Source organism: Rhinatrema bivittatum, chromosome 1 (assembly GCF_901001135.1).
Source record: "Rhinatrema bivittatum chromosome 1, aRhiBiv1.1, whole genome shotgun sequence".
NCBI lineage: Eukaryota > Metazoa > Chordata > Amphibia > Gymnophiona > Rhinatrematidae > Rhinatrema > Rhinatrema bivittatum.
The window spans coordinates 762,110,571-762,132,572 of NC_042615.1; the positions used below are offsets into that span (position 1 = coordinate 762,110,571).

At 45.5% G+C, this 22,002-nt stretch overlaps 2 protein-coding genes across 2 annotated transcripts in view; one reads left to right on the forward strand and one right to left on the reverse strand.

The window, feature by feature from the left end:
* Positions 1-1,722: 1,722 nt before the first annotated feature.
* Positions 1,723-22,002, reverse strand: part of LOC115072950 (putative nuclease HARBI1) — a 117,070-nt gene continuing 96,790 nt past the window's right edge. Inside the window, exons 2-4 of the mRNA XM_029570984.1 lie at positions 12,515-12,707; positions 3,245-3,540; positions 1,723-2,452 (exon numbers count right to left, since the gene is read on the reverse strand). Coding sequence (XP_029426844.1) covers positions 2,445-2,452; positions 3,245-3,540; positions 12,515-12,707 — 497 coding nt within the window. The 3' untranslated portion in view covers positions 1,723-2,444. The remainder of the gene's footprint in view (positions 2,453-3,244; positions 3,541-12,514; positions 12,708-22,002) is intronic.
* Positions 11,619-22,002, forward strand: part of CCBE1 (collagen and calcium binding EGF domains 1) — a 567,579-nt gene continuing 557,195 nt past the window's right edge. Inside the window, exons 1-2 of the mRNA XM_029579389.1 lie at positions 11,619-12,259; positions 12,525-12,605. Coding sequence (XP_029435249.1) covers positions 12,144-12,259; positions 12,525-12,605 — 197 coding nt within the window. The 5' untranslated portion in view covers positions 11,619-12,143. The remainder of the gene's footprint in view (positions 12,260-12,524; positions 12,606-22,002) is intronic.

Below are 22,002 nucleotides of genomic sequence, written 5' to 3' on the forward strand. Positions count from 1 at the left end.
GGAGTTGCTGGGTCCTCCCTGCTGGGCTCCAAAGTGACTGATCTCAGTACACGGTGCTTCAGGATTACCACCTTCCCAGATTTATGACATAGCATGAGGTGTGAACTTTAGCCACAGACACTAAATCAGTTTTGTTTTTTAAGCAGCTTGACAGATAATTGGTTGCCTTCATTCTTTTTCTTAAGTGTGTTTAACTTAGATTTAGTACAGGGACTTTTCCTAACCTTGCAACCATCTTCTCCAACTTCACACATGGTTTAGTTAGCGGAAGTGAGGCTACCCGAAGGGCTGCAGTGAGAGGCATATCACAGGCACCCCTCACCAGTCAGACTCCCACGACCCCTCCCTAATAAACACTGCCATTTGTTATTCCATATACAAATACAGACACAATCTCCAAAATATTATCTCTAATAACCAAACCCATAACAGTAGAACAAAGAGGATACAGCTTTAAAGGAACTAAACTCATGTATAATTGAGAGAACCCAACCCTTACAATAATGCAGTGCTCACCACCAAGGAGACCTTTTCTGTTGTTTTTATTATATTATTATTATCCACCTTTTGCCTTTCATTGAGCTGCACTATGCAAGATGTTTGAGGCATGGGACAGCAGTGCCCACATGAGACCTCTGGGAGCAGTAGGCCTATACATTCAGCACTGTGTGCCGTGTACCATGGAGGCAGTTTATAGGCTCATGAAGTCATCAGTTGACAACAGTTTCTCTATCCTTAATGCTTTACACAGAGCAGCCCTGCCCTGCTCACCACTAACCTGCCCTGCTCACCACTAACAGTAAAAGTGACTTACAACTCATGAGGCACAGCATAGAGGACAGCAGCTTTTCCTGATTCCCCACAAGTCATGACAGGCATGTGGATTAGCAAGGGCCTGCAACCATTAAATCACGGAAGCGTGTGGAGTGCAAGCTGTTTGGTGCAGGAGTGCTCAGCCTATGTGCTTTAAGGGTGGTAACAGATAGCACCAGGACTGTAAGAGATATTAGCTATTGTTCAAAGCAAAAAAACGCTGCATACTTTCTGGGTACATACATACGTACATACAGCTGCACCACATGACTATCAGTGAGCCATAACAGTCAAGGGCCTTACAGCACCCAGACATCTCAATATCTCTGTAAGGCTAGCTGTGACAGGTGATGTGAAGGCAGGAGGTTCAAACACACCTAACTGCTGGCTTCTGTGATGTCAGCCTTTGCTCAGGAGAGATGGGTATGCTCTCAGTCATTAGAAACTATATGGTGATGGTGACATCTCCGAGCTCATAGGAAAATACAAGTGAAGGCAGGACACCATCTGATTCCCAATCCTGCCTTCAGTCGGAAAGTAGCGGGGGGGGGGGGGGGGAAGGGAAGAGGAATTGGAGGGGAGAAGGTAGTGGGAGGGAGAATGAGGAAAAGGAGGACCCCCCTTCTCCGGAAGCAGAAGTGGTACCCCCTTCTGGCAGCCAGGCAGCAGGACGCCCTTGTCTCAGGGCTATCAAGTTCAGCGTCCAGGATAATGAGCTGGTCATTGCAGGGGGTCCTGGAGCATTATGCCATGCATCCTGGTGTAGGCTTGCTGAGAAGCTAACCAAACCTACATGACGTTTATTTATTTATCTATTTATTTATTTAAAAGATTTTATATACCGTCATTCGTAATTACATTACAATGGTTTACAAAAGCATAAAACAAATTCAAAGAAATACATTGCAGTAACAAATTCAAGGAGACTATAAAATACATACAAAAAACAAATATTAAAGATTTTTTAAAAAAGATCCATAATAAAAGTAAAAAATGTAGAGGGATTAAGAAGTTAGTGACCTGTTAGTGACAGTACAACGGCCAAGGCCCTCACCTTCTGCACATTGTAATTATTATTTACAAATTGCATAGGAGGGTGTATTTCATGTCATTTTTACTTTCACAACTATTTTTCCAGTACACTGAATGGCTTCATTGTCAAGACGAATTAAGAGTAGGCATATGTGTTTCAGTTACACAGTGACCCAGACAGAGAAGCAGTGAAAAAAAAGAAAGATGATAGCGAGGAGAGCAACAGCTAACAGTCTACTGGCCTCCCTTTCCTGGAAAGGGTGAGGCCTATCAGGCAAAGTAGTGTTGTTTAAGGTTTTGGAGAAGTTGGCTGCTACTCAGCATGGTGTCCTCGGCTCATGCAAGGATGTTTGAGGGATTCGGGAGGAGATATGGAACTACAACCATTTGTAGTCCATGGTATAGAGCGAGATTTTGGAAGACACAGCAGAGCAGCTCCAACTTTGGGTGGGGCATACATTAAAGCTCCACCCATTTTGTCCAAACAGCGAAATCGACTTTTGAGAACACTGAAGATGCATTTGAGGACACAGCGGGTATTACATAAGGTCTCTGCCGGCGTGTTGGAAATAGTAACAGGGTGAGAAGCAACCGAACCCTCAATCTCCTGCAGCAAAGACAGATTTAAGCCATCAATCATACATTGTAGAGATGTGTATCGTACCGACAATCGTTTCCAGTTTCGTTTTCGTAGAACCGCGGGAAATTTCGTTTCCTGTGGTTCTGACCGTTTTTTTTGGCTGTCCTGATCCAAAAAAAACTCCAAACACCCCGATCCTTCAGATTTAATTATTTACAATCCCCCACCCTCCTGACTCCCCCCAAAACTTGCCTAAAGTCCCTGGTGGTCCAGCGGGGATCCCAGGAACGATCTCCTGCTCTCTGGCCGTCGGCTGCCAGTAAACAAAATGGCACCATGTGACAGGGGCTATCGGTGCTATTGGCCGGCCCCTGTCACATGGTAGGAGCAATGGGCGGCTGGCGCCATCTTAAACTGTGGCCAACACCTTGAATGACGTTTCACGAACCAGCCACACGGGATCATGGAGTAGCAGCAGTGTAGACACTTCAAGCTTGCCATTAACCAGTGAGATTTAAATAGCTCCCAAAGGGAGGATAAGAACAGGCCATTTTCACACTGAACATGTTGAAAGTGTATAGTTTCAGCACACACACCAAGCTTTAGGGCCGGTGCATTGTTTGCCATCACAAGATTAGCTGGCCTATGCAGCATGGGGATAAAAAGCCAGGCCCTGGGGCAATGCCTGAGGACGTAAGTGTACAAGTCACTTGTCATGGCAGCTATGCTTTCCCTCTCCCCCAGCCACTCCCTATGTCCATGTCATTTGCCACAAACACATAGCCAGAGATAGAATATAGAAAGAAGCATCTCTCTTACCTATAAGCCAACCATCACCGTTCAGGCCATCCTCAAAATGTTCACGCACTCCTGACTGCCTAAGTATAAAGGAATCATGCGCTGCTCCTGGGTGCCTGGCCACCATGTTGAAGATGAACATTTGAGCATCACAGACCACTTGCACATTGATGGAGTGGAAGAGCTTTCTGTTGCGGTACATCTCCTCCCAGTCACGGGGTGGAATGATGGCCATGTGAGTGCAGTCGTTACCTCCCAGAACATTGGGAAAGTTTGCGAAGACATAAAAGCCTCTCTTCAAGCCCATCAAGCCCTGCCTGTCCCGAGAAAATGCAATGTAGTGATTAATGCAGTCAGAGACTTCTACGATGACCTGATCCAGACAGCGGGGAAAAAGTGGTTTGGGACATTCCCCTCACAACCCCTACCGTCATTTGGAAGGAGCCAGTTGCCATGAAATGCAGGGTGGCCAACAGTTTGGTGAGGCCAGGCATAGAGTGGGACCTTCTGTGACCGGATCCAAATCCCCTAGGATTTCTTCATATAATTCCAGGACAGCCCGAGAACTGAGGCGATTCCTGCAAACCACATAGTTCTCTGTCATGCCCAGCAAGGGATGTTCATGAAGGAAAGATAAGCTCCCTCCACTGTGGCCACCTGCATGCCAGGTACTGCCCTGGGTCCTGACCCTGCCTCCAGTGCAGGGACTTCCCTAGGAGGGCTTGGAACAGGCCTTGCCTGTTCTTGAGGGGGGGTGATGTTCCGCTTGTTATCTGCAATGAGCCTCCCGAAGCATCCTGCATTCCTTTGCAATTAAACTTTCCACAAACATTCTGGCTTTAGGACACAAGACCAGGTAAGAACAGGTGGTTTTACTGGGGAAGGAAGGCCTGGTGAGTGTGTCCGTTCTCATTCCTTTTTTTAATCACACGCGATAATCACTGCGATAATACCCATGATCTGCAATATTTATTTATTTATTTTATTTATTTAAAAAATTTTCTATACCGTCGTTAAGTTAAATACCATCACAACGGTTTACAGAAGGGCACGATAAAGAGAAATATGGGTGGTATAGATTACAAATTACTCGTGTGCCATCATAGTACGGTAACAATGTAAAATAATAAACTAGGTGTGTAAATTAAACCTGATTGTTAGGAACAAATTAGGCAGTTTGATTTTAACATTAATGTGCTTATGTAGGTTACTAAAAACTTCTAGCTTGGTGCATCCTTATCGCTCAACTATTTTTCTCCTTTTCTTTATCTTTATAAAATGCTTGTTTAAAAAGCCAGGTTTTCAGATTAGATATTGGCCGCGGGAGCACAATAAATAGTTTTTTCACCGTACTACAAAAAAAAAAAAGGTGTAGTTATATCCAGTGTTAAATCCCGCAGTAGTGTGCATTACTCTATCACACGCCGCACTAGCAGACCCTCATTTCCATTTACTCCACCCAAACTCCTCCCACTCGAAATACTCAAATTTTTAATTTGCTGACACATGATACGTTGCGTTATTTATCGCATGTGTTATGGCATTATTGTGTGCGTTACAGCATTTTCACACATGATAAGGCCCTAATGCGAAATGATAAATGACCCAGTTAGAATGTTATGTCACTTGAAAATTGTTTTAGAACACACTATGTTGTTCCATACTGTTCTTCAAACCTTAATTTTCCCCACCATAGACCTTGGCAACTCACTCTTCATTGGCTGCCCTCAAACCTCCATTAGATCTTTACAGAAAGTCCAAAACTCCATCGCTCGCTTGCTTATCGGCACATTACTCCTATTCTTAAAGATTTACACTGGTTACCCATATCCTGGCACATCAAATAGAAAGTCACCATCACAATACATATTCTTCTTCACAATGCCTTTTCGCCACTTTGCCCACGTACACTCCACCCTGCGCTCTCCCGTCTTCCAGTCGAATTTCTGCTAGATTTTCCCTCTCCCAAAGTGGCCCAAAAACATTCCTTCCCCATAGCTGGGCCTTCACTCTGGAACACTCTTCCTTTACTCGTGAGGCTCACACAAAACCCCAAGCAACTCAGCAAGCTCCTGAAAACTCATCTGTTTAGTGAGGCTTTTAGTAACTAAATTCAACTTTGCAAATGCTTTCCAGCCTTGATGTCTTATTTGTTGTATTACAGTTTGCTCTTTTTTTTATGAGTGTTTTATTGTACCCTGCCCCAAAGGGTGTGAAATAAATATTATTAAAGAAATAAATAGCTAAATAAATGAAGACCCACTGTCTGAACAATGCTTAATTGTTGGCAAAACTAGATTTCCTACATTGGGAATGACAGTGGAATTTTTATTAGGTCCTCAAGATATCTAAACAGAATAGGTTGATCCCCTCCCCCTCCCCCCTTGCCTTTTGTGTGAGAATAATTCCCATCTTTCATTATTTCATCGTTATCTCCTCCTGAGTCTTCAACAAACTATTAGCATACCTTTAATGGATGGTTTAACTCTTATCCCACAGGTAGTGGTTAATTATCTTTTTGTTTGAAACCTTTTGTACAGCAGTGCTCTGCAAACTTTACTGTCTGACCTGCTCCTGTTAAGCTGTGAAGCTCCAGGACTTCCTCCTGTTTGCCTATCCTTTGAAATGGTCAAAGCAAATTACCTTGCGTAGTAACATAGTATTGACAGCAGAAAAAGACCGGTGGAGCTCACTGTTAACCCACGTTTGGACGAGCGTTTTCGACGCGCTAGCTTTACCCCTTAATCAGTAAGGGGTAATAGCATGACAAAAATGCACGTCCAACCCCCCCCCCCCCCCCCCCGAAACTAATAGCGCCCGCAACATGCAAATGCATGTTGATGGCCCTATTAGTTATTCCCGTGCAATACAGAAAGTAAAATGTGCAGCCAAGCCGCACGTTTTACTTTCAGAAATTAGCGCCTACCCAAAGGTAGGTGCTAATTTCTCTCAGCACCAGGAAAGTGTACAGAAAATCTGCTTTTCTGTAAACCCTCCGACTTAATAGCATGGCGATATTAAGTCGGAGATTCCAAAAGTTAAAAATTATCAAAAAAATTTAAAATCTGCCCGCGGCTCGAAAACCGGACGCTCAATTTTTCCAGCTTCCGGTTTCCGAAACCGAGGCTGCCAGCGGGTTTGAGAACCGACGCCGGCAAAATTGAGCGTTAGCTGTCAAACCTGCTGACAGCCGCCGCTCCTGTCCAAAAAGAGGCGCTAGTGATGCGCTAGTGTCCCTAGCGCCTCTTTTTACTGCGGGCCCTAATTTGAATAAATTTTTTTCTGAATCACGCATACAGGAGAGTGACCTGTGCGCACGCCGGGAGAGCTCTCCCGCGATTTTCACTGTATCGGCCTGTCTGGTAGCAACTGCCATTTTGTGCAGGTTACCCCCAGGTTTCTGTTAAGGGTGGTAACTGCCACTCTGTACAGTTTTACCGCCAAGCCTTATATATTAACAAAGCAGCATTTTTACTGGGTGAGGAGCCTTCTTGAAAATTCAGGCAATGCTACTTGACATGCTTTGCTTTTGAACTTGTCCACAGAAGCAGTCCTGTTCTTTTTCCCTCATGTCTGTGTGTCAGTTACCCTAGGCCATAAAAGTTGGGGCCCCTGTTGGTTGTTCTCTGAATCCAGGTCCCCTTTTCCCTCCACGGCGTCAAAGCAGAGAGTGATGTCAAAGTGGAGAGCAGTTGCCCCAAAGCATCAAGGCTTATTGGTTAAGGGTAGTAATCCCCACGCATATTGTTAAGGGTAGTCACCACCACCCAGCAGGTTAACCCCATGTACCCTTTTCTTCATTTCTGTCCTTTAGGGATCCACAGTGTTTATCCCATGACCCTTTGCATTCTTTGACTGTTTTTGTGTTCAGCACGCTCCTCCAGATGGGCCTTCCAGGTATCCACCACCCTTTCCATGAAGAAATATTTTCCGACGTTGGTTCTGAGTCATCTCCCCCCCCCCCCCCCAGGAGTGTCATTTCATGATCCCTAGCTCTTAACTTCTTAAAAGCTGCCGTCGGTTTCTTCCCCTTGCATCTGTTCAGGATTGACAAATGCAATTCTTTGGCGCTATTTTCATAAAGAGCTGGTACAGATATGCATATGACGTGCCCCGCTGTATTATTGTATATTCTGTGAAAAAACCATTACCGATCTCATATGTTAGCTCCTAATGCATGTCCCGTTAATCTGCTTGCATACATGACCGAGAATTGCTTAATCTCATCCTTTTGTTCCCACAGGTCCTAATACCTGTCTGTCCATTTTACTGAGAGAAGGCAATAGTTCTGACAATAAAGTGACTGCCACCTGATGTATAAGTGCAAATGTTTTCTTGCAGGAAACCATCCTTCTGTCTTTTTGTTCATCATTGCTCTGCCTGACCCCCGCCCACTGAGCTGTGAAACCCCATGGCTTCCTCTTATTTACATATCCCTAAAAAAGGCCCACTCAAATTAATTTACACTTCTGCTATATACCCTTTTACACTGCAGTAAGCTTCTTACTCTTGCATCTGTTCAGCATCATCAAATGCAATTTTAAAGCCAATTTAATGAAGCGCTAGTAAAAATGTTAATATACTGCCCCACTGCTAGATTCTGGTCTCAGAATTGCATGACCAAGACCTTTTCCAATTTCACAGGTGATTCAATAAAGTGCACTCAGCCTAGTGCACAGGTTTACGAATGGCTGGACTTGGGTTTTGGATGCGCTAGACTAGCACCTGGTACAATAAGGAGATTAGCGCATCCAAAACACATGCTCAAACAAATGCATGGCTGATAGCGCACATCACATGTAAATTCCATGAGGATGACACTATTAGTAATTACCCCCAGTGCAGAAAATTGCTGGGCACCCAAAACACACTTTTTAATACAGTAAATTTAATTCCAGCCCTGGAGATGGCTTTAAAACAATCCGCAAGTCAATGGCTCAGGAGAAATTTTAAAAAATTGTGTCCTGTGTGGTTCCTACCTTTATTCTTAAACAACTGCTGCTTGCAATGTTTAAGAATAAAGATACAATGTAATGGCTTGCTGAAAATTATTTAATTTTTTTAAAAATTAGATTATTTAGATTTTTATATTTTGCTACTTGGCACTTCAAAGCAGAAAACATTCAGGCACAGTGGGTATGTTCTTATCCCCAGAATATTCTGGATGCAAAATATACACGCACAATAAACACGCTCCATGTTGATTTTGCCTCAGGCTGATTTTCACCCCTTGCTATTGTGCGTGTGTATTGGGCATCCAGAAATGGACCTGAACTGGGATAAGACGGATGCTCATTTTGAGCACCTGTTGCAATTGTGAGCACACAGCCACGACTCCTGGGTGCCCGATGCATTTGAGTGCTAGGGTTAAATCATTCTTCCTCAGCGTGTCCTTTTTAACGCAGCAGCTCGTTAAAACATAGCTTTGGGCGCCCAGGAGATGTGACTGTGCGTGCGATAGGGAAACAGGTGCTCAATAATACGAGCACCTGTTTTAACACAGGTCTTACTGCATCAGCCCTTCAGGTGTTAGCTCCTAATGCATATTGTGAGCCTCCTCTATTTAACATTCCTGCATCACACGTCTCCCAGAATTGCTTATTCTCAACCTTTTGTTTCCACAGCTGCTGACTTCCTGTTTGGCCAGTGTTACTTAAAGGAGGCATAGTTTGCTTTGTCAGTAAAATGACTGTCTCCCAATATATAAAACTTAAAGGTGGAAATGTTTTCTTGCAGGAAAACCATTCTTCAGTTAAACTATTAAGTCAGTGGAAAATATAGCTATTATAATTTAATTCAACCTCTTCTGGAAGCTTTAGATCTACAAATGTTTTCATATATTCCCCTTGAAGTCTTAACCTAACTTCAAAGTAACCTTCACCTCACCTTTAGCACAAAATTAATTATATTCTCTTGTATTATATATGCTCTTGCCATTTAAGTTAACTCCTCCAAGGATATAACTTGTAGGCAAGCTTACCAAAAAGCTAATTACATATATCTATAATCCTTTATACATTAAGAATGTATGCTGCACGTTAGCTAGTTTATGATATATATATATATATATACATACTGGGGAGAGAGACAGAGAGAGAGATGTCTACAAACCCACACATATATCTATAACCTCTCTCCTCCCTTCCCTCCCCCTAAGTATAACCTCATAGTGCCTGGTGTTATCAGATTTTTCCAGCAACACATAACTAGTAAATATGCTAATACTCATTCTTTTATAGAAAGAGGCAGTTTGATATTAGCACTCCCACATCCACGACAGCTTCCTATAAAATGTGCTGTTTCTACTAGCAAATTAATATTATCTGCTTTACTGCTCCTGGCCTGGATTGCTGCCAATGACCCGTTCCACATGCTACCACAGATACACCTTTGTTGGTGCATTAATTAAACAGCTATAATTATCTTCTTTATAGAATTTTGCCATCTCCAGCATGTTTTTGTAAGAAAATTCTCTCTCTCTCTCTCTCAAGCCCCTTCTCCACTCCCCACTCACGTTCGTCCTTCCTGCTGCTCACCCGATCTCTGGGCCAGCAGGGGTCCCTCTGCATAGCCATCTCACTGGTTTTGATCTCTGTATTTCATCCCCAGGGCATCCTGCATTTCTCTTTAGTCCATCGCTATTCCAACTCTGTCTGTCTCTCTCTCTCTGTCTGATCTGCATCTCTCTTTCTGGCCCTCTGCCATTTTGCTTCAAACCATCATATCCCTCTCTGATTCCTCCCTGGGCTGCATCTGCGTGTATATCTCTCTCTGGTCACTCCCTGCTCTTTATCTGTCTCTTTCTGGTCGCTTGCTGCGTCAATCTCTCTCTCTCTCTCTCTCTCTGGTCTCCTGTCTCTCCATGTCTGCCTGCATCTCTCTCTCTGGTGCCTTAGGGCTCCACTTCTGCAATTCTCTCTGATCTGATCTCTCTTCATCCTGTATTACCCTTCGGATCCCTCTCTCCCCTGGTCCCTCACTTTTTTTTTCTCTTTCCTCTTTATTCCCATCACAGGCTTTGTCATGCCCCCATATTCTGTTGCAATGTACTGAAAGTGCAACTACAGGTTTTCACTCTCTCCCGTCTACTGTGCCCAGCTCCAGCTCCAGTGCGTTCCCGAGCTACATTTTTGAAATCCCATTCTTCCAGATCCTGCTAGTTGGCTTTTTAATGAAAAGGAGTTACTTGACAGGACAGCCCTTACGCCTGGCATCCAGCTGCTGCTGCGCTGTAGCCCAAACTCCTCTCCTGCTTCCCCCGGCTCTGGGCCAGGCTGGCACACGGTGCTGCTTCAGATCTCCTCAGTGGGCACTGGACTGGCAGCTTCTCCCGCACCTTTCCGGCTGGCTCCCCTGCCTCTGCTCTGGCGCCGCTGCTATATTTCCTCGCCCACCACCTGACCTGGCTCCTTTGTATCTCCTTTCCTCTTTCCCCCACCCCCCTTCCCCACCTTGACCAACTGGTTCTGGCAATGCTGATCGCCAGCTGCCCCCCCCCCGGGGACCTCCTCATAGCACCTTGCACACTGTTCCTCTCCCTAGGAGGTCCCGACAGCTGGAAGTGGGAGTTGGGGACCCCTTCAAACAGTGTGGGAAGGGGGAGGGGGCCAAGGGCCATAGCTGGGTTATGTTATGGCTGCCAGTTCATTAACTCTTTGCCTCCTGACATATTGTGCTCTTCAGTGCATTCCTTATTTACAAAACAGCTCTCTCAACCTATGGTGACATTATCTGCTGTGTGGATGCCCAGTATGCAGTATTGTAGTAGAGTGAGTTGGCAGTTTGCTCAAAAGCTGTAATATTTCCAAAATCCCCAATCTGAAATGCATCCTTTCGTTAAAATGTCTGGCTACGGGGTAGCGAGGTTTGCCGTAGTGTGAACCCGCAGCCCAGAATGTAACCATTCAGGTTATCACAAAATCTTCCAAGGAGGCTGAAACCGCCGCCCTGTGTTGTCAGCCTACACCAATAGCAATAAAAGGCGAATAAATAATACCGGCTGGGTTTTCTGCTTTGCAAATAAAATGGGAAGGGTCTGGGGGATATTGCCGAAGATGAGATTTCAGGGAAAGTCCCGCGCGCTGGAGGTGTCCGATGCGAAGCGGGACCCCCTCCCCCCACCCTGCACATCCTGAAATCCTTCCGAGTGCCCCTGCCTACAAGCAGCACGGTGGCCCCCACCGGAGAGAAATGCAACCTTTTCCTTCCTTCATTTAGCTTGCGAGAAGTGTAAGGTTTGAGGGTTTCCAAGAAAAGCAAATCTGCAGTGCAGGAAGGAAATCCAATTAAAACGAGTGTGCGTGTCCCCTGGAAGGATTCTGCTGCTGCATCCTTCGGGGGGGGGGGGGGGGGGGGGGTTTGGTTTTTTTTTTCAGTACTTCTTGAAATCCATTTTTTCCCCCTTCTCGTCTTGCGGCAAACTGCTAAAGGCAGAGCGACACTTCTGGATCGGTTGCAGGGAAAAAAAACCCCAAAACGCTGTCCCGGGTCCCAGGTCCTTGCAAAAAGAAACTGACAGCAGCGGGAAGGAGGATCGCAGCTCCCCCCGCGGACTCTGCCGGGGCAAGTGACTGGCAAGAGCTCAGCTCCTCCTCTGGGACAGGAAACGCACCTCAGCTTTGATTCCAAAGAAGCGCTGCGGCATCTGGGGGGGGGGGGGATAAAGCCCGGAGAGGGAGGGGGAGAGGGAGCCAGGAGAAAAGCAGAGAGAGAGAGAGAGAGCTGCAAGCCTCGGTGCAAGCGGGTCTTGCCTTCTGTCCTTCCAGCCTTCCTCGGCCCCCCCCATCCCCCCCGAGGGCTAGTAGTTGCCCTCCTCGGCTCGTGTCCGGGCCTCCGAACAGCGGCGCCCCCTGCCGGCCGCTGCCCACCTGTGAGCGAGAGGAGGAGGCAGCCGGAGCCGGAGCCGTGCCGAGCCGGGCCAATGTGGCAGCGAGGTGCCCGGGGCAGGAGGAGCTGCCTGGGCCTGGGCTGCCTCCTGCTGCTCCCCACCCTGGCGCTGGCTTGGACGTACAGAGAGGAGCCGGGGGAGGCGGACAGGTGGGTGCCCCCCCCCCCCCACTCCCTCCCCCCACTCCCTCCCTCCGCGGGAATAAAGAGTCCGGGTCCGGGCTGCTTTAAGCTCCGTCACCCCTCCCCCATCGCTAGTTTTATCTGTTTATGGATGTAATTTTATTTATTTTCCGACCCCCGACCCCCCCCTGTCCCGCTTCTTGTGCCACTCACTACTTATGGCTTCCTAACATCAGGTCCGCGAGAAACAGGGCAAGCGGAGTAAACTCCAGTTTTTCTCACCTTTCCGCAGGGAAATTTGTTCGGAAAGCAAAATCACCACCACCAAGTACCCGTGCCTGAAGTCGTCCGGAGAGCTCACGACCTGCTTCAGGTAAGCCCCCGGCCCCCCCGTGCTCCGCTCGTGACAGCTCCGCCGACGAGATGAAGCGCTGCAAGGACTTTTTGTGTTTTGTGTGCGTGTTGTTTACAAAAGCTGGAACCAAAAAGAAAAAAAAAATAAATTGTAACCAGCGAGAAGCTGCAGTGCGTGTAAGCGGCAGTCGGGGAGGCCGAGCACACGGAGCTCGCCGAGTCCTTCCTCGCAGGCTGCTCACCGCGCCTTCCCAGTCCCACCTTCCCAGATTGATGGCTTGGAGCATGAGGTGCGATGGCGAACTTTTGCCACGGACACTAAATCAGTTTGTTTTCTCAGCCGTTTGACAGATAACCGGGTGCCTTTCTGAGTGCTTTTGGCTTTGATTTAGTACAGGGACCTTTGGGAGCCTTGTCTTATGTCACCCACTTTCACTTTGTGGTGGTGGTGGTGGTGGTGGGGTGTGGGGTGTGTGTGTGTGTGTGTGTGTGTGGTGTGTGTGTGTGTGTGTGGTGGTGGTGTGTGTGTGTGTGTGTGTGTGGTGGTGGGGTGTGTGTGGTGGTGGTGGTGGTGGTGGTGGTGGGTGTGTGTGTGTGTGTGTGGTGGTGGTGGTGGTGTGGTGTGTGTGTGTGTGGTGGGGTGTGTGGTGGTGGTGGGTGTGTGTGTGTGTGTGGTTGTGCTGGTGTGTGTGTGTGTGTGTGGTTGTGCTGGTGTGTGTGTGTGTGTGGTGGTGGTGTGTGTGTGGGTGTGTGTGTGGTGGTGGGGTGTGTGTGTGTGTGTGTGTGTGTGTGTGGTGGTGGTGGTGGTGGGTGTGTGTGTGTGTGTGTGTGGTGGTGGTGTGGTGTGTGTGTGTGTGGTGGGGTGTGGTGTGTGTGGTGGTGGTGGTGGTGGTGGTGGGTGTGTGTGTGTGTGTGGTGGTGGTGGTGTGTGTGTGTGTGTGTGTGGTGGGGTGTGTGTGTGTGTGTGGTGGTGGTGGTGGTGGTGGTGGTGGGTGTGTGTGTGTGTGTGTGGTTGTGCTGGTGTGTGTGTGTGTGTGTGTGGTGTGGTGGTGGTGGTGGTGGTGGGTGTGTGTGTGTGTGTGGTTGTGCTGGTGTGTGTGTGTGTGTGGTGGTGGTGGTGGTGGGTGTGTGTGTGTGGTTGTGGTGGTGGTGGGGTGTGTGTGTGTGGTGGTGGGGTGTGTGTGTGTGTGTGTACAGACAGGGACAGGGGGGGTTGAACCCTACATTATATAACACCGCTGTTGCTTTATATGCTCGCTGCCGGTTGTCTGGTGTCAGTGCACACGTTTTTTCCCCCCTCTTAAACTTTAAATGTTCTATCACGTTTTGTTCATCTCCACCAGGCAATAACTGGATTAAAGTTACCGTATAAAAGATTCGCAGTCATGATGTTTATATAATTACGGACGGGTTTGTTCCTTAGGCAGAGCTTCACATTTCAAGGTTCATTAAGTGTGCTTGCTTTCCTTCCTGGTAGCCAGCGGACGCAGTCCCCGGATCCATCAAGCAGGTTGTTGATTTCCCAAGGTTATGAGTTCGGATTACGGACTAATCTGGGCTCGAGGTAACGCGGTTTCTCCGCTGCCGTGCCTCGCCTGCTCAGTGTGGGGGTTATGAGTTCGGATTATGGACTAATCTGGGCTAGAGGTAACGCGGTTTCTCCGCTTGCGTGCCTCGCCTGCTCAGTGTGGGGGTTATGAGTTTGGATTATGGACTAATCTGGGCTAGAGGTAACGCGGTTTCTCCGTTTGCGTGCCTCGCTTGCTCAGTGTGGGGGTTATGAGTTCGGATTATGGACTAATCTGGGCTAGAGGTAACGTGGTTTCTCCGCTTGCGTGCTTCGCTCGCTCAGTTGTGAGGGGAAAAAAATGCTTTGCTCCGCAGAGAGTGAGAGCTGACGGCGTTTCCTTAGTACAGGTTGTAAAGCTGTTCTCTATTAGTCACTGGAGGGTGCTCGTAGCAGAAAGTCACACCAGGAAAACCATTTGCTAAACACACGGTGCTTCTGCATGTGTTAAGTGCCCCCAGGATTCTTATCAGCAATCATCTAAATGAGCATCATTATTCTTTCACTCTCCCTATTGCTTAATCTAGACCACAGCAGGGTACATCTGAGGAGCAGATGTGGGGTTAGGGTACAGAAGAAACGGGCAGTGGGGTTTTTTTTTGTTTTTTAAATCATTCCATTACAGGAATGCTATTACAGGAAAAATACTTAAAGAACACCCCCCCAAAAGAAATTAGCTGAATATCCATAGCCTGCAGAAGGGATTTTAGCAGTTCTAAAAGTTTATGCTTGCTTAATTAGGTCTCATCTACCTATTATTTTTCTTTTATCCACATATTCTAGGAAGTATTTAGATTCTTCATTCCAAGTTCCTAAGCAAAAATGTCTTGGATAAAGTATTTACGTATTTATATTTTTAATGATTTATAGCCCGCACCCAAAATAATACATTGCATAATAAAGGTAGATAAAACAACTTCAGTTAAAATCACAAACAGTACAGAACAGTAATCACTCTGCTGTTCAAATTCTAACAACACAAGTAAGGTGGAGAGAAGAGTTTGGCTGCTGCGATAGTCCACTTGAATACACAGAAATAAAGATTAGCAAATAAAAACAAAATATAAAAATTATAAGGTGATACTTTTTTTTATTGGACTAACTTAATACACAAGTGCTTTGAGAATGGGGAAGAAAGGATTAAGCCGGGAGGCTTTATTGCTGGCCCAGCACTACCCTCCAGCACCTGCTAAGGTGCCAGGAACCTTTGCTTGCAATATCTTCACTAAAGAGTATGGAGGGTAGAGAATGAAAGTACAGGGTAATGCAGATGAGAATGAATTTACTCAATCCTACATTTAAGAAGTAATATTTCAAAGTGATAGTAACTCAATAATATACCTGGACTTGACCAACATTACTCAAATAATGATTTTATTTATGAAATTGTAATCGAACTTTATTGGCACCTGTTAGAATGTACGATATCCTACATTTACTTACCTTAGTCTATGTGCCTATTTGTATTATAAACCGTTGCGATGGTATATAACTTAGCGACGGTATAGAAAAGTTGTTAAATAAATAAATAAATAAATAAATAAATATCTGGGGTTCCCCTGTCCTGCAGCCCCTAATATTTAACATCTTTTTTTTCTTTCTATTTCTTTCTTTATTTAAACATCTTATATTCCGTCGCTTCCCAATATACATCGGTCCAGGAAGGGAAGCTGAATTTGGGTGGTATGAAGGCGGGCAGCGTGGCTATTAAGCGATTGGGTTGCCCTCCAGTGTTGTCTCATCATGAGCTCAGCTGACGTATACATGCAGCTATTTATAATTGCTTCCTGTGACTGCAGGGCTTCTATTGGTGGGAGGGATTTCTTGTAGAAAGTTGTTTTCACTTCATGAGACTTTGACCATTTTTTTTTTCAGAGGCATAGGATACATATATGCATTAAGGCACAAAGCGCAATTAGGGCAAAAAGGATGAAAGCCAGTTTGGACAATTTAAAAATTCTCCATTGTTTGCTCAAGGGTTCGATTTTCTGCAACTTCTGTAGCTTCTTTTTTTTTCTTCCTTCCTGATATTGAAGGAAATGAAATTGCTGGACTAAAGATGTGCTCGTTCAGAATTATGAGGGCAATATTCAAAAGTCTTTTATCTGGATACATTATTGATCTACACGGATAAAGGGATTTTTCGTAAATGACACACTTTCCATGCTGCTAAATGTCTGCATGATTTTGTGGGAATGTTCCTGGGGATGGGGTTAGATTGTGTTTTCCCACGGGTCGGAAAGTGGCTGGAAGGCCCACATGCCAAAGCGCTCATGGACTTTGCACCTAAATGCTCAGTTTGGAAAATTGCCCCATACCCATGCAAACTGACTTGCAGGCTTTCTGCACATTTTTTTTTATCCTGCTAATGACCAAAATGTAAATCTGGCTCTTGAATTGCCTCCTGTTTCTCTCTAGGCTGAGAGGGCGGTGCTGTCATCTGTTGGCAGTCTCAGGAGGAAGAGTTTTTAGGCTACATTCAAATGTGGGTCAACTACTTGCAGAACATCTCTTCAGTCTAAATGGAATTTTCTTTTGATTTGTAAACCTCCCAAAAACTAAAAAATGTGGAGTTAGTTCTTGTAGGGCATGTTTTCGTATAATAGACATTGCTGCATTATTTGAATCCGCCTGCATTTGTGGCGTTGTGCCGTTACTGTTTAATGACTGACAGTCTGACAGATCTCTGCATCCATGCAAGTCAAACGAGAGACGAGCTTCTGGGGATGTACTGGGACTGCTTTATGATTGCCAGGCTGACTTTACCCCAAGAATATCAATAATGAGAATTCTCGACAAAGATTATCATCATAATTTTTTTTTTTTGGCCTGACAGCTGCCTCCTGCTCTTTTGGGTTTCCAGCTCTGTCGGAATCTTTGGGCTATAGCACAATAAGCCTTATTTGTAGATACCCAGGATTTTTTTTTTTTGTCTTTCCTATTTTCTACATCCCCTTTCCAACTCAGACCAGCTATTGCAATGGAAGGCCTTGGCCAGGAGCCACAAACTGCGGCTCCCTCCAGAACTCAGAGAATGTGGACATTTACTTCTGGCCACTAGATTTCCCCTGTCCTATGATGACTGGAATGCCCTCCCCTCGGGGGGATTGTGAATGCTGCCTCTGCAGTTTTCCCAGCCCCAGCTGACCCAGGGAGCAGAAGCCAGGGCCTAGAATCATGCCAGGGCACAGAAGTGCTACTGTGTCAGCCCATAATATTTGTTTGGTGGGATCATTTTTAAAGTGAACTTGTGCACATAAATCTGCTTTGAAAATTAGTTTCAATTCTGTGCATTTCTGACGATGTCTTATGCGGGTTCTTTGAAAATTCTCCCCTTACTATTATTATAATTCGTATCACTATTGGGCTATGCAGAGTTTTACATCTGCATTTAGAGCAGTGCTGGTGGTTGGGGACAGCAGTGGATAATATGCAGTGCAAACGCCTGGAAGGTAAAATAATAAATTACATACACTCCTGTTCTAGCAGGGCAAGAATTCTAGGAGCATATTTTAGGAGAGTGCACATCAACTCATTTTAATCCCATAAAAATAGCTGCTTGAATTAAATTTATGGAGCACATACCTGTCACACAATTTAGAACATTTACTGGCAAGAACTAAATTCAGCTGGATAAATGTCACTTTGGGACCAATGTGCCAAAGTGTGTTAAAATTGTCTCTCAAGACAGATCAACACCAGGCCATTGTTAAGGATATTAAGTGCTCTATAAGAAGCATACGGCCTTGCACCCCTCCCCACACACAATTAAAAGTTATGCATTCATAATAACAGATTTTATATACAAAGGTGTACGAGATGGGGGACAGTTTGTATGTCTAAATAGATGAATGCAAACACATTACTGTAAATTATTATTATTTTTTATAAATTATAATTTAAAATTGGAGCAGACTTCTCAAAAATGTATCGAGTCTCTCAGATTTACAATTTCAGAACCGAAATGAAGGGTAGTGGGGGGAGGGGTAAGGGTGGGAGAAGAGGTTAAATATTCATTCAATAACATTTCAATTGTTTCCAACCAGTCTCGGAGCCTCATTTACGAAGCATTTTTCCCCATAGACACCAAGGGGTAGATTTTAAAAAGCATTTACTCGAGCAAAACTGTTTTTTGCTCGAATAAATACACTTTACTCAAGTAAGTGGGCTTTTCAAAATTGCTACAATATATGCCATTGAATTGTCCATAGGATTTACTCAAGTAAGTGCACTTTACTCGAGTAAATAGCTTTTGAAAATTGCTACGATAGTATGTCACATTTACATGCGTAACTCCTTTGAAAATGACCCCCCAAATGGGAGAAAAGCCTTAGCAAGTCAGGCCCCAAGAGAACTGCTTAACGTGGCTGGAGAGGTGTACGGACCGATTCTTCCTGAGCCTTGGGCTCTCTGGCGCCTCCCTTTGGAAAGCAGTGGGGCCCTCTCGGTCCCTCTGCAGGGTCTGCATTGTTGCTCCTACGTGCATTATGGGCCCTTTCAAATGGGTTTCTTGCGTTCTGTGTGTACGGCAGCGCTCTTGGAAGCAGACTGTTGGTGGGGCTGGACATGGCAAAAAAAACATTTATTTCCTTTTATTTTTTTGTTTTCTGTTTATTTTGATATTTTCTTTGTGTTTCATTTTTGCATCGTTTCATCACTTTTCCGACATTTTGGTGTAATTTTGGGGGCCATTTCTTCAGTCCTTTTTTTTATCAGTTCCACAGGCCCCAGGGCAGGGCTCTGTCCATGGGGGGGGAGGGGGGGAAGGAATCAGTCCTCCAAGGCCCAAGGTGGTGGTGGTGGGGGGGGGGGGGGGCGGGAGGGCTGTCCTGGGGAGGTAACAATTCACTTTCAAAAATAATGGATGTGAGTATCAACGAAATACAATGGAGGCTCGAGTTTAGTGTCCAAAATAAATCTTTACTATGAAGTTCCTAGATGGCAAAAAATGGCACATCAGATCTTGGCATAAATGGTTTAAAATTACAGTTCTTCAATTTCTATCTGTGCAAGTGTCAATCAGGAGTTGGGCCAAGGAAAACTCTCACCTCCAGAGCTTGGAAAAGCAGGGCTTCCCATGTGGAAGGGGTGGCCTAGCAAGGCAGAAAACTCCCCACCCCAAATTACTGTTAGACAAAAATAGGGAATTTAAGTCTCTGAAAAAGCTCCCAAGATGTCCCTTCCCAGGGTAAAGACTCCAGATGGGGATCCTTCAAGTGTAACAAAAGTTCTTACTCACAGTTTCTTTCTCCAGATGATTCACAGGATCTTCTAGATGGAAAAACTAGACAGCAGGGAACAAGCAGTTCCTGGGCCTTCCACACTTCAGGGTGACAGCAAACTCTGCCCCCTCCCCCCCCCAAAAAAACCCCATGAAAATGTCATAGCTGCTGCGAGTCACCCCTGATCCATCCACGCTGTGCGAGAAGGGGTGCAGCGGAATCTTTCCTATCTCCAGGTCAAAATCTAGCCAGGGACTCCCCCCAAAATCCTATGAGCCAGGGGTACCAGGGCTCTCGCAGAAAAAAAATCCCCAAAAGATAAAGTCCACAAATCCCCCCGAGACAATCCCCGAGCACTCGCTTCCTTTCTACTCAGTGCAGGCTCTAAGCCACGAGGCCTGGCACCCCAGAACAGAGTAAGAAACGTCAGCTAATAAAACCCTCCTTCACCTCTGACTGCTATCCACCGCCGAGCTGCTACTATACTGGCAGGGTCTGGCCAACCGAGCCACCTCATTGGTGGAGCTGTTCTCACCCCTCCCTCCACTACCTAACTCTAGCTCCCAGCTCCGAAAAAGGGGCTTAAGAACTTGGGGGCCACATAGTGGAGGATCCCAAAGGGTCATCACATTAGCATGTACTGAATGGTTTTTGCCTGCAGCAAAATCGTTTAGCACGCACCTAATGAATAAGAGAACTGAAATAGAATGACATTTCAGTGGGGGGTTATTTTTTTGTGCTGTTTCAGATGGGAAATGGAGCAAAATGAAACAACAAATGCTGCTATTTTTCCCCCGTTTTTAATTGACAGCACATCCCTCACCATTAGTGGTGTAGCATGTGGTGGATTTGCTTCTGGTCTGCTGTTTTGAAGGTTGCTGCTGTCCTTTCACTCACTTTATAGCTGCCATTTTTCCCCCCCCCGTCTGTTTGCAGCGGGACGGCCAGAATGTGAAAATGCCAAACAAGAGTTAGACCCAGGGTGCATTAAAAGGAAATTAAGGCCAAAACATCTGGTTCCCTTACTGGTTTCTCTGTTCACAAAACGTTATCAAAACCTTAGGCACGTGAAAGATAAGCCTTGGAAGCAGCCACACAACAGCATTTCCTAGGCTGTTAAACAGAGATTCTGGCTGGCTCCGGAATTGCTCGTACCTCTCTATACACGATTGTTCAAGCCAAAATCTGTACCCAGTACTCAACTGATGGAGAGTAAATCATATTTTTTATCATGATTCGGATTTTTAAAAAATGGTGTTAAACTGTTACACAACCAAGCCAGAACGATATAAAAATGAATTGAATAGCGAGTAGTGCATTTTCACAGCCTATAAAACTGACATGGAAAACAGCTTGTGATGACATTGTTTCTGATGGTCAAAGGCAGGTCTTTGCAGCAGAGCAGGGTGGCATTATTCAAGGCCAGGAAAAAAAATTGACATTACTTCATAGTTGCTGTTTCAAACTATTTGGCAGCAGCATTGTACTGCTAAAAATCTTGAATTCTTTTTCATGCTATTTTTGTTTGTTTTATATTTGTTTTTGTGAGGTTAGGACCACTCAATGGTCAGTTTTCAGTGGTATTTAACTGGGTGGGTTGCCCAGGCTGAGAGCTGTCACCCTCAGAGCACCTAAAAACCACATATGTAGGGCTTTCACAGTGCTCATACGTTCAGCCTGATTCAGAGAGAGGCATTTTCGGGGTTGGGCGAGGGGGTGGGGGACTCAGGTCAGAAGAGGAACACAAGGCATTTAGATTTAAGTTCCAAAACCTTGCTGATTTGCCACTTTTCCTCTGCCCCCCACCATAAAACAGGTGTAAATATCTTACTTGCCCACAAATGCATTCACTCTTCAGCTCCTCATTGCGTCTCTTGTCTTCTCTTCCTCCTCCCGACACCCTTCTCATGAACTCCACTCACCCGGCAAGTCGCTCCTATTTGTGTCCCTGTCCCCTACCGCCAGCTCCTCATTCCGCACTTCCATCTTGCCAAGCTGCGCGCCTGGAGCTGGCTTCCTGTGTTAGTGCATCATGCTCCTGCTCTAGCCATATTCAAATCCAGTTTAAAAACTCACCTTTTTGAGGCTGCTTTTAAATCTTAACAACTTCCCTACAAGGAATACAATTTCCACTGTCTTGTTTCTCATGTATTTTTGTCTTGACTAGATTATAAACTCCATGGAGCAGGGACTGTCTCCTGTGTGTGTATCTGTACAGTGCTGTGTATGTCTAGAAGTGCTTTGGAAATGATAAATAGTAGTAGCAGTAGGAGTAAATGTGTTCAACCACTTTGTGCATGCAAGTCTTGTAGGCAGGTTTCAAAGAGAAACAACCCTTTTAGTTTCTTTTTGACAGTTAGCTACAAAGAGGTTCATGTTTAGTCAGTGGGTGAATTGTAAAGTTAGCCAGATAAACCTATCCGGCTAACTTTGGAGGGATATTCAGTGGTGCAGCCACATTATTGAATGTAGCAGGCTATTTTAAAGATAGCCACATAGGTTCATCTGGCTAACTTTAGGACAGCTTTATTAACTTTGAATATAAGAGTTAGCTGGATGACTTACAGGCCGATACAGTACAGCGCGCTCCAGCAGAGCACGCGGTTAACCCGTGATTGGACGCACGT